The sequence below is a fragment of the Marmota marmota genome, unplaced genomic scaffold (assembly GCF_001458135.2).
Source record: "Marmota marmota marmota unplaced genomic scaffold, marMar, whole genome shotgun sequence".
NCBI classification, from domain to species: domain Eukaryota; kingdom Metazoa; phylum Chordata; class Mammalia; order Rodentia; family Sciuridae; genus Marmota; species Marmota marmota.
The window spans coordinates 8,497,579-8,509,566 of record NW_026000240.1 but is presented as its reverse complement, the minus strand read 5'-3'; the positions used below and the strand labels follow the sequence as shown (position 1 = coordinate 8,509,566).

Sequence of the window (11,988 nt, the reverse complement as noted above, 5' to 3'; positions counted from 1 at the left end):
TATATATATATATATATATATATATATATATATATATATATATATATATTTTAGTCTTCCGTGGACACAACATCTTTGTTTGTATGTGGTGTTGAGGATCAAACCCGGGCCGCACGCATGCCAGGTGAGCGCGCTACCCCTTGAGCCACATCCCCAGCCCAGAAAATATTTCTTAAGGTGAAATTTTTCTAGGAGTGAACTCAGTTTTTAAAATATCTCATTTTGAAATTTGAAGTAAACGACTTGTTTGTGGTATCCTATTCAGGTGCTTTTTAAACCACAAATAATCTGGTCCATCACTCACAAAATTACTCTCCATCTCAGAAGTTACTTTAGGGACCTTTGTTGCTATATGAAGGGGAACAGATAGAGCTTTTTATTGTTGTTTGTGTTTGTTTTGCAGTGCTAGGGATGAAACCCGGGCCTCACATATACCGGCAAGTGCTCTGCCACTGAACTACACCCCTAGGCTCCGGATGAAAGTTTAAATGTTATAATATTTCAGTTATCCCAACATATATTACTTGATGAATATATGCTAAATGGAAACATTTTGCTATAGTTTTACTTCATACTTTTATATTGTAAATTTTTAAGTTCAAGAATGGATAGATAATTTTGATGAAAAAAAAAACAGAAAAATTTTTAATTATGTGAAAATGCCCATTCATCATCTTCCCGAGGTGACACCTGCTCTGTAGCCCTAGGTCGAGTTCCTGCTGCCTTGATAAGCACTACTCTTCTTGTTTAAGTGACAAGGATGAGTAGTCCATGCTCCGCGGTCCTGGAAAATGAACAGTTAGCGGAAGATGCTTGTAGCCCATCTGGAAGAAGAGAGCTTATCAAGTTGTTTCTACTTGATGATCTTGTTTGAACCCATTGGGTGGTATTATCTGCTTTTACACATGGAGGACACCGAGTCTCGTGGGCGTAAAGTTATTGTAATGGTCATCTTGCTGTAACTTGCTCAGTAATTTTTGTCCTCTTAATCAAGACCATGCCTGTCTTCTTCCCTCGGGAGCCCCAGTGCCTAGCATAATACTTGGCATATAATATCAGTGGCGCTTAGCCCCTGAGCCACATCCCCATCCTTTTAAAAAATATTTAATTAGAGATAGAGACTCACTAAGTTGCTTAGGGCCTCACTAAGTTGCTGAGGCTGGCCTTGACCTTGGGATCTTCCTGCCTCAGTCTCCTGTGCCAATGGGATTACAGGCGTGCACTACCATGCGTGGCAATGTCAATACATACTTGATGGATTAGTAACTGCTGGATTATTAGTTGTATCAAAGAAATATGGGCTGGTAGAGGATTAGCAGTGCAGATCTTCTTCCCCTCCAGCAAGGACTCCTGCACTGTGCCTTGCTCCCTTTCACTCTTTCTGTTTAGTATTAACAGGATAGACGCTGGAGGTCTGAAAAAAGAATCATGTAGCATCTGATTTTTTAAATAAGGGGAGAGATTGCCTTTGAAAAGTAGAAACTGAACATCCTAGAAAAAAAAAACACTAGGATCAATCTCCCAGAGCTCAGACACTGGGAAATCCAACCGCAAAAAGCATTTTCTTTACAAAGAAGCAGTTATGTTGTGTGTATCAAACTTTCCCCTTTAATGGCCTGGAATCATTTTAAATTGGCCATTAGCAGTGATGGCAGCAAGTCTGAGAGTCTAGAAGTGTATTTTGTGCTTTATCAGTAATTTGGATGGGATTTGTGAAGCTCAACATGGCTGATCCTAAGAGGCAGGGTTATTAGCACTTCAGAATGGAAGAATGGAATTAAAATGACCTTGAAAAAATGAAGTTAATTCTAAATAGGAACACACCTAGGCATGAAAGACAGATGTGGTAACTGCAATGTACAACTGGGGTAGAAAGGAATTTATAGCACCCAAATTCAGGAATTGCAAGCTAATTCTTATATTACAAAGAACTGCTACAAACTATTACAAGAATATTCTGGTTAGTTTAAGAGATTTGCAACACATTGTATGAAAGTCAGGTGATAAAGAGTAACTGAAATTGGGAATATGAAAACATAGAGAAGAAGTTGAATTTCAGTCACTTAAGTTCTCCAATAATTTTGCCCCTCGAATACTCAGTCTTAGAAGCTACTCCAGGATGTGCTCCACCAAAATGAGGGAACACAGCAATTCAGAGGGAGACAGCAGGTACAAGAGACAGGCAAAGGCATTCCTAGCACATGAGGAAACCTTGCGACTAGGTCAAGGCACATTATCAGGGGTGAGCAGAAATTATTTTTTTAAGAAATGAAAATGAAAGAACTTATGTGTTTGAATATTATTTTTAAAGGTTAACAGTTGATGGGGAGTTTGGGTTAAATTAGTGACAGTACACAGAATGTTTGGCAAAACAAACAAAAACTGACTCCAGGGCAACATAGCTTTGAGCCAAAAGGGAAAGAGTTACAGTGCATGTGCTACAGAGCTTAGCTATAAATAACAGCGCATCTTACAGCAGTGCAAACATGAAGTGTTCAGCTCACCGACATTTGGATATAATGAAATGGAGTGGATGAAGAGATGGGAACGGTTGGTGTGAGGTTTGGGAGGAAAGGGGATGGAGAAAGCTGTGCCCTTTTAGCTCACAGTGAGAAGATGGAAAATGCCTACACTAGAAAAATCAAATTTGTACCATAAGCGAATATAGCATATGAGTTATGGATGTCAACGCCAAAAGCACCAACCAGCCAATCAGAGGAACAGAATAAAATTGCTAAAAACTTTGCGGTTGCCTCTGGAGTGGGAAGAAATGGGCCTGGGGAAGTTCTAGGAACCACTATTTTTTATAATAATCCCTACAAGTTGAATTCTTTAAGCTATAGGCACATATAACTTTGGTTAAAATGAACAAAAAAGAAATCAAATGACATAGCCACATGTAGACATGGTGAAGGAGTCACCCTGTGATATCCGAAAGTGGGTGGCTGTCCTGTCCTGGGGGAGGCAATGTTTGCTGCACTGTGCAGCCAGGCTCTGGATTCCATGCTGTGTCCTGGTGAGGGCTGCTCTGGAGCAGTTTTTCTTTTTCTTTTTTGTGCTGGGGATCGAACCCATGGCCTTGTGCATGTGAAGTAAGCACTCTAGCTATATCCCGGCCCCTAGAGCAGTTTTTTCTAGGCAGATGATGCATCTCCTTCCCTGGACTGTTTGGAACTAAGTGCACACGCCACCTGGTGAGGCTTCCACCGTTGTGAGTGGGACTCGTGGGCTCCACTCTGGGCCTCAGCCGAGGATTGGGGGCGGAGACCCATATTGCACTCATGGACACAGACTGAAAGGCAAACTGTAGCTCAGACATGTGCTACTCATGTGGCCTCTGAGAACGTGCTGACCTCTCTGGGTCTTAGTTTCTTCATCCATAAAATGGGGCTGTATGATACCCACCTCAGAGCGGTGCTGGTGATTAAATGAAATTGTTTTTAAAGCACTTGGAAGATGCTCCAGATGTTTCTGTTTCCTCCTGTCTGAGGTGGTGATCTCCTCCCAGGTTCAGAACAGGAATCATTCGAATCATATGATGACGATATTTGACTCTTACATAATCATGTAGAGAATTAAAATATACATTTAAATACCTATTTATTTTTCTTTTTGTAAAAAAAAAACTATAAGTTCTCCTATCCAGAGATAGACATGCTTTAAAAACAATTTATTTGGTCAAATTATATAGCTCTTTGAGTGTCCAATTGACACAACCAGAGTGTTTTCGTGTTACATGGAGCATAGCAGGTGAGAAGACCTCGGGAAGCTCAGGGCCTTCGGGCGTTGCAGTCGTCAAAAAATGCCCCATCCGGCCAGTCTCCAATTGCTAAGCAGCCCTGAGAGACCCAGTGAATCATGGTTTATAAACAGCTATTCATAGACACAGGCATTCCCCGGGGGCATTATTTATATGAAGCTGTTAAAGAGCAACTTGATTTTTTCCCTTTGTCATGCATTGACTGTAGCACCTGACTCAAGAGATGGGCAGAGGGAGGAAGGGTCCACGGAGGGAAAAAGAGACCCTGTGCTGAGAGTGGCAAAGAAGAGCTACTGTCGAAGAGAGGCCTTCCTGAGGAGCAAGCCCATGTGGTCCTCAAGTCCTCTGTAGTTCAGAGGGCAAGAAAAACGGCCTGGTTGCTGAGGGGTGACCTGCCCCTTCCTGGCTTGTGCTGGTGCCTGAGTTGGAGTTCAAGATGAAACCTTGTCCATGCTGCCGCTCAGAGCTGCCTGGATAGAAGCAGTTATGTGGACAACAGGAAGCAACTACTTTCACATGGAAATCCTCCCATCCAGTGAAAGAATATATATTTTAAAATAAGTAGCAAGTAAATCCCTTCTTTCCTTTCTTCCTTCATCCTCCTCCTCCTGCTGCTGCTCCTCCTCTTCCTTCTTCTCCTTCTCCTTTCCTGTGGTGCTGGAAATCAAATCTAGGGCCTCAGACATACTAGGCAGACCCTCTATCACTGAGCTATATCCCCAGCCCTGTGAGTAAATATTTCTCATTTTCCGTGATTGGCTCATACTAAAATCGATTTCTCACTTTTGATCTAGGTGAAAGACCACTGGATTCCAATTGAGTATTATTCCATTTTCTATTCCTCAAACAGGAAAAAAAAATCTTTCAATGATTCATCCATCAAATGATCAGTCCTTTTTGCATTGAGCCCCTACTGGACTCTGGGGCCACCAAGGTGACCAAGACAGAAGCTACCCTGGCAGAGCATGGATAGAGGGTGATAGTGGAGAGATGCAAACCAGATTTGCAAAGAGGCAGTGGTGGTAAGAATGGCGGCCAAACAGTATGTTAAGACAAAAGCTGGCAGGCCAGCCCGGGGCTTTCTGAGTGGGCTTCCACAGGAGAGGTGAAGTTGTGACTTGGTCTCAAAGTCCTCATGAAAATTTGGCAGTCAGCAGGGGAGATGGTGAAGGTGTTCGTGAAAGGTAGCACAGGAGCAGAACTGAGGGGCAGCAGTCTGGGGAGTGGCATGAAACTCCAGGGGGCTGGTAAGGGAAGCTTGTGGGAAGGCAGCAGGAGAAAAAAGACACAAGGTATGGACAGAGATGACAGGCTCCATGATGCATTGTCCAGGACACTGCTGGTGGTGAGGACTGGCTGGGGTGGGGGAAGCTGCTAGTCAGGAATAGTCCAGGTGAGAGGTATGGAGTTCTTGAATCATGGGAATAAGCATGTCAAGGGAGGATGGTAAGTAATTACAAATCCCCCAAACATTTGAAGTACCACGCAAAAATCCTAAGAAGATGTGAATTATCTATCCTAACGTGGAGTCTATTGTGACGCAGCTCGTGTTGAATAAACAGTGCCCGTGGCCACGTCAGTCAGTGCACAGTGCCATCAGCATCAGGAGCGTGTTGCCATCACGCAGTGCTCTCCTGGCTTCCTGGGATTTACGATGGTGGCTATTTATGGAACAAGCCTGTTTTAGTCTCTTTAAACATCACAAGATAAACTGAGTTTGCCCATTTTATTTTCTTTAAGAATCCTACAGAAGACCATTAACTTTGCTTCCAGAATAAAAGATAATGTCAATATAAATTGTCTGGAATTGGTAAAATGGTAGAAATTGAAGTTCTGTGATCTTGTAGGTTTTTCACTTAGATGAATGAATTGATGACTTGGCCAGAGCATTTCAACATTCCGGGCTTGTGATAAAATGGAGTCCAGCTCAAGTTTCTTTTAATTTTCCTCTTTAGGAACTTGTGATTCAATGTGTAAACATTTATAAAGATACACGTTTGGATTTGGTGATGATTTCACTTCTTAACTACTAGTATGCTAACTTGGTGAGGGAGACAGCTGAGGAGATGGTTTCTGGGGGAGTTTGTCGCTGTTCTTTATTGTTCCTCAGGCAGGAAGCCACAGGAAGCAATGCATTGTGGAGCACATTTCCCTGCAGGATCCGAGGGTCATTCATTGTGAAAAACTTTGCTTCCCAGCTGCCTGGAGTTCACATTTTTGTACTTGATTTTCCCTCCAGGACAGTTTGTTGAAGTTAGTTCTCAGAGATGGAAATATCTTCTTATTTTTTTAAAGCCACAGTTCCCCCAATCCTGGCCCATGGAGAGATGAACTTGATTAAAAAGAAAAGATCTAAGTGGCCAGAATTGTTTTGACATATGAAACAACCCAGACTGCAATATGAAATAGTCATTAGGTGTTCTTAATAATCCTTGGGATAAGTGCTTTTGGATGAATAAAAACAAGATCTGTCAAAATTTTAGATCAATTTAAGATGTAGTGAGTCAGAAACAGGAACATGGAAATGAAAGCCACCTTTCCCCAAAAGACCTTCACTTCTGTCTGATGAGGATGACTTTAGGTCTCTGTGCTTGCTTTTTCTTCTTACTTTTCTACGTTCCTGTTCCTTCTTTATTAGAGGGTATCACATGGTACTCACTCAGTCATAGAATAAAATGCTTTCAGGTAGAATGAATACTCCTAGGTTAAACAGCTGGTTTTTTGGACATCTATCCCAGTACTTTCTTTTCTTCCCTCCCCTCCACTCCCCTCCCCTCCTTCCCTCCCTGCTTCCTTCCTTCCTTCCTTCCCTCCTTTCTTCCCTCCTTCCTCCCTCCCTCCCTTCCTTCCTTCCTTCCTTCCTTCCTTCCTTCCTTCCTTCCTTCCTTCCTTCCTATTAGATCTTTAAGGTTATCCATAGTAGTTGGGTTCATCTCAACATACCAGTGGTTTTCCACCTGCCTATGCATTAGATCACCTAGGAAACTCTCACAGACTACCCACGCACAGACTTGGTCCCCCCAAATTGCTAATTTGATTGGCATGGGGTGGGACATGAGGGTTCCCAGGCTGACTCTACTGTATAGCAGAATTGAGATCACTGATCTTGACTGTCCTTTGAAAATGGTGACCCCAGGCTGTCTTACCACCAGCCAGACCTGACTTGCCTGTTGCCCACTTCAAGCTTACTCTGGGGATAACTGTGAGAATCAAGCACTGTGTTCTCCAAAGTGAGGGGCCTGAGATAATGGATTAAGGTGTGGGAAAATATGAGAACTTTCTTTCTTTTTTTCCTCAGTGCTGGGGATGGAACCCAGGGCCTCTCATATGCTAAGCAGAGCTGTACCACTAAGCTGTACCCCTAGCCCCCATCTCTTTTAAAATCTCATTCTTGAATGATTGTTAGAGTCTGTAAACAAGTCAGGATGGCGCCTGGCATTTTGCCAGAGGGAGTGGTTTATGAAGTAACACCAGCAAACCATTAAGTGTGAAGATTCCTTATTGGTTGACTGCTGTATCGAGTTTATGTTAATTAAGATAAGCTGTGTGGAAGGTATATATACCGCTCCGGTTCTACAATAAAAGGCTTCCACTCCTGCTGTATCAATCTACACAAGTTGTTCGTCACCCCCTGGTTATTTTGCTGCAGCCGTACTCCGGCAAATGATGTCTGTTTTTCTGACTTGTGAGGGTGCACAACACATTAGTACAATAGATTAGAGATGTAAACAGAATAGAGCCTTTCCCCCAGATGTGGGGCTTCTGATTCTGTGCTTTCCATGAGGGCAGCTTGAATGTGGATTTTTTTATTATTGCTATTTTATTTTTTATTTGTTCTTTTTAGATATACATAAGAGTGGAGTGTATTTTGATGTATTACACATACATGGAGTAAAACTTATTCTAATTAGGATCCCATTTTTGTGATTGCACATGATGTAGAGTTTCCCTAGTCGTGTATTCATATACAAACATAGGAAAGTGATGTCTGATTCATTCTGCCTTTCCTATTCCTGTCCCCTTCCTCCCTTTGTCCCACTTTGTCTAATCCAATGAACTTCTATTCTCCCCCTCCCGGCCCCCATTGTGTGTTAGCATCCACAAATCAGAGAGAACATTTGGCCTGTGGTTTTTGACTTAGCATGATAGTCTCCAGTTCCATCTATTTACTGGTAAATGCCATAATTTCATTCTTTTTATGGCTGAGTAATAATTCATTATGTATATACACCACATTTTCTTTATCCATTCATCTGTTGAAGGGCATGTAGGTGGGTTCCATAGTTTAGCTATTGTGAATTTAGCTGCTATAAACATTGATGTGGCTGTGTCACTGTTGTATGCTGATATTAAGTCCTTTGGGTATAGACCAAGGAGTGGGATAGCTGGGTCAAATGGTGGTTCCTTTCCAAGTTTTCTGAGGAATCTCCATACTGCTTTCCATAGTGGTTGTACCAATTTGCAGTCCCACCAGTAATGTATGAGTGTGCCTTCCCCCAACATCCTCGCCAAGGATGTTGGCTTTTTGATGTGTACTGACTGCTGCAAGCTTGTCTAGAGCCAGTGTGAAGTCTTACAGGATGCCTATCCCCCATAATGGCTGCCTTCTGTGGCCAATGGTAGGATGTAGTCTCTCTGGTAGGGACTTTGCTCTTCCAGGCTCCTGATATAGCTTTACTCTTGGCCCCTTCTCTAGTCCAACTTCCCTTTGAACTTCTTAGCTATTCTAAAATGCCCAAGCATTTTGGGGGCATAGTAATAGAAGAATAAGCTTTAATATAGAAAAGGCTTCCAAATATTCCTTGATATTTTGTGACTGTAGGAATCATTGCAAGGTATAAAAATGTTATTGTGATTATATTTTTAAAAATACAAAAGGAAAATTTATCTTTTAGAAGGATATTTAGAGATAATGTTTATGGACCGAATGGCACAGTATCTGGAATGTGTTTTAAACTAATACATGAGTATGTGTAGTCACTATAGTTAAAAAGAAAAATCCAGCCTGAGGAGGGAAATGGATGGAGGGTGGGCATGACGTGACTAGCCAGGATCCCACCATCACTGTCAGAGTCCTGGGAACATGCAGGTCATTGGTGGATCCTAGTTACTTTTTTGTGAGCTTGATTTCTCATACTTAAACATTAAAAAATCTTTGGGATTATTCATGTTTCAATTATCTAAAAAGAATATCCCCCAGCTCAAAATGAGAAGGGCACCCCAAGCCACACTCTTGCATCAAACCCTGTATAAATCTACTTTGGGGTGGGGGTTCAGACGTTTCCTGAGGCTGACCTGACACCACAATATTACCCATTGACTTTCTTTCATACCCCTCACAACCCTGTTCCTGGAGTTAGCGTCCTCTATTCTGCCTGCCATTGTGTTCTCTGCCTGGCCCTGAAGCCCCCCCACTCCCAGACATCCAATAGTCAGAGCTGGTCAGCAGCCTTGGCCAGCTTCTCTCCCAACACCAGTTTTGTTGGCAGCTGCCACAGCAGCCACTCTGCACCCCATCCCCCACCATACCCCCCCCGCCCCCGCCCACGCCCCGGGGCGCTTGTGGGCCAGCAGGGCCAGCAGGTTCAGAGGGCCAGAAGGGCCAGAAGAGCCACTTGCCTGCTACTCCTGTGGCTCAGTCTCCCAGGTCGGCAAGAAGGCTCTTCCAGGTTCTCCATTCTTCCAGCCTCTATCCATTCTCCTCTGGGGGGTTTCAGACACTGTGGGCTGGGAGCTGGTGACCTTTCTGCTCTGTCCCGCCAGGCCTATCCCCTGCCCCACCTCCTCATCCTGGGAGTGGGAAGTCTAGATGCAGGTTTCAGAGCTTGTGTTAGGGGGTTTCTAGGGTGTCTGTTCATTTTAGAGTTTGTGTCCCTTTTAAGTATTCCAGTTGCCTGAAAGTCCCTCCAGCATTTAGCGTCATGATTGCAGGTTTTCAGATGACTTGGCCGCACACTGTCTGTCCCTCTCTGTCACTCCTTTGTGACAGGCACAGCATCTGGTTTGCATTTTCTGTAACCAAAGGTGAGAAGGGCCTCTGGCCTCCACTCCACTGTCCAGTCGTTCCTTGACCCCATTCTGGCCCCATTCCCAGCAGGGCTCCTGATGAGCTACTGCATCACCACCTCCTTTCCCCCAGTGCTCTGTGACCTGCCTCAGGGATAGTGAAGCCTGGTGGCTTCATTCATTTTGACCTGAAAATGCTGTCAAAGGCCTGGGTTGGGCACTGATGGGAGGCACTGCAGCTTGGAGAGTGGAGAAACATAAGTGTTGGTTTCTCTTCTCTCTCTGCACTTCCAGTTTTAGAGAGACCAAGGGCAAATCCCCAGCTCTCCCAGGCCTGGTTTCAGCTGGGTCTCAGAGACAGGAGGGAGGAAGGGTCCACGGAGGGAAAAAGAGACCCTGTGCTGAGAGTGGCAAAGAAGAGCTACTGTCGAAGAGAGGCCTTCCTGAGGAGCAAGCCCATGTGGTCCTCAAGTCCTCTGTAGTTCAGAGGGCAAGAAAAACGGCCTGGTTGCTGAGGGGTGACCTGCCCCTTCCTGGCTTGTGCTGGTGCCTGAGTTGGAGTTCAAGATGAAACCTTGTCCATGCTGCCGCTCAGAGCTGCCTGGATAGAANGGTGGGGGTTGGGTGGGGGAGGTGGGGGTGGGGAGAACACTGCAGACCTTCCAGGCCTTCTACAACCTCAGGACCAAGACCAAATGGGCTAAGGGAGAAAGGAGAGGACCCACCAGGGCAGGGCAGAGGTCCTGGGAGGAGGGAGAAGAGCAGAAAGGAGAGCACAGGGCTTACGCTGGCTTTTATTTTTTGTGTTAGAAGACAGCTGGCTTTTTTTTTAATTGGTTGTTCAAAACATTACAATGCTCTTGACATATCATATTTCATACATTTGATTCAAGTGGGTTATGAACTCCCATTTTTACCACGTGTACAGATTGCAGAATCACGTTGGTTCGCATTTGTGAACTTCTGGTATTTAAAATGTCCAGTTGGTAGGTGAACTGTGGATAAACTAGGATTATATGAGGGAAATAGGCAGTTTTCAGATACTTCCTAAAGCAGGAAGTGCCTGATAATGGAGCAACGGTCATTTGTTGACCACACTGTAATCGACATCCCATCTTCTCAGTGACATAGTTCACATAAGATGCATTTGAGTTGGTATTTGGACTCAATTTTCTGGGCCATTGAAGGTTATTGTTTAAAACTTTTGCATTTGCCTAGAAGGCCAGGCCTATGTACTGATAAGTCTTATATCTATATATCTGTATATCTATATCTATAGATCTAGATATGTATATATGTATTTTTGTACAACGAATGGCAGCATATAGATAATATTTAGCTTTTTTTTTCTTTTACAGTGATATTTCTGTTTAAACGAAACCCAGGGAATACAGAAGAAGGATAAATAAGAAAATAAAAGCCTTGACCCTCAGAGAGAACTACTCTCAACATTCAGTTCGCATGGGTCCCGGCAGGCCTGCGGTACCCACAAGCGTTTCTCCTGCTCTTTCACTCTCTCGAGGGATCTTGACGGTCACTCTCCTTGTCCCCCTCCTTCCCACTGAGCACTTTCCTATGCAGACAACAGGATTTGGGGATGTGTATATCATTGCAGTATGACAGACATCAGCGCATGTATTGACAGCGGGTAGCTTGTTGAACGCCCTGGAGCCCAAGGGGTGCAGCAGCCCGGGAAGAGCGCTCCTCCTCCCTGCCGGTTGGACACCGTGCGCCCCACCGCCTGTCGCCCCCGTCACTCCTGGGGCATAGACTGCACCCGCCACGCTCTGGCTCCAAGACGCTCTGGCTTTGGCTTCCTGGAAGCGGAACCTGGCGGCACGCGGCGCTGGGCTTTGCTCCCTGGTGCCCAGCGCTGGGCCGGCGGGGGCTGCAGGGTGCTCTCCTCCACTGAGGCGCCTGCTTCTTCCTCGGAGGCCCCGGGATTTCTTTGACCCCTCCGTCTGTGACGGGCATTGGCGTCTGCCCATCCTGAGCCCGCAGGAAGGGCGCCTCTCTGGGCCTCTGTCCCTGCCTTCTCCTGGACGTCGGGACCCTCGGGACAGGTGCGTGCGGGCCTGCGCGGTTGGCACGCGGGGCTTTGTAGGTAGCTCCAGCTCTGCCAGGGTGCCCACCAGGCCGGGCCGGCGGGAGGGGAGGGCCGCTCTTACACGTTCCTGCAGACGTCTGAAGTTTCAGTCCCAAGCACCACGGAAGGGAAGTGC

General features: G+C 45.0%; 1 protein-coding gene across 1 annotated transcript in view; it reads right to left on the bottom strand.

Moving 5' to 3' along the window:
- Tsc22d2 (TSC22 domain family member 2) overlaps positions 1-11,988 on the bottom strand; it is an 89,819-nt gene that overhangs the window by 64,335 nt on the left and 13,496 nt on the right. Inside the window, exon 3 of the mRNA XM_015486731.2 lies at positions 11,392-11,940. Coding sequence (XP_015342217.1) covers positions 11,392-11,940 — 549 coding nt within the window. The remainder of the gene's footprint in view (positions 1-11,391; positions 11,941-11,988) is intronic.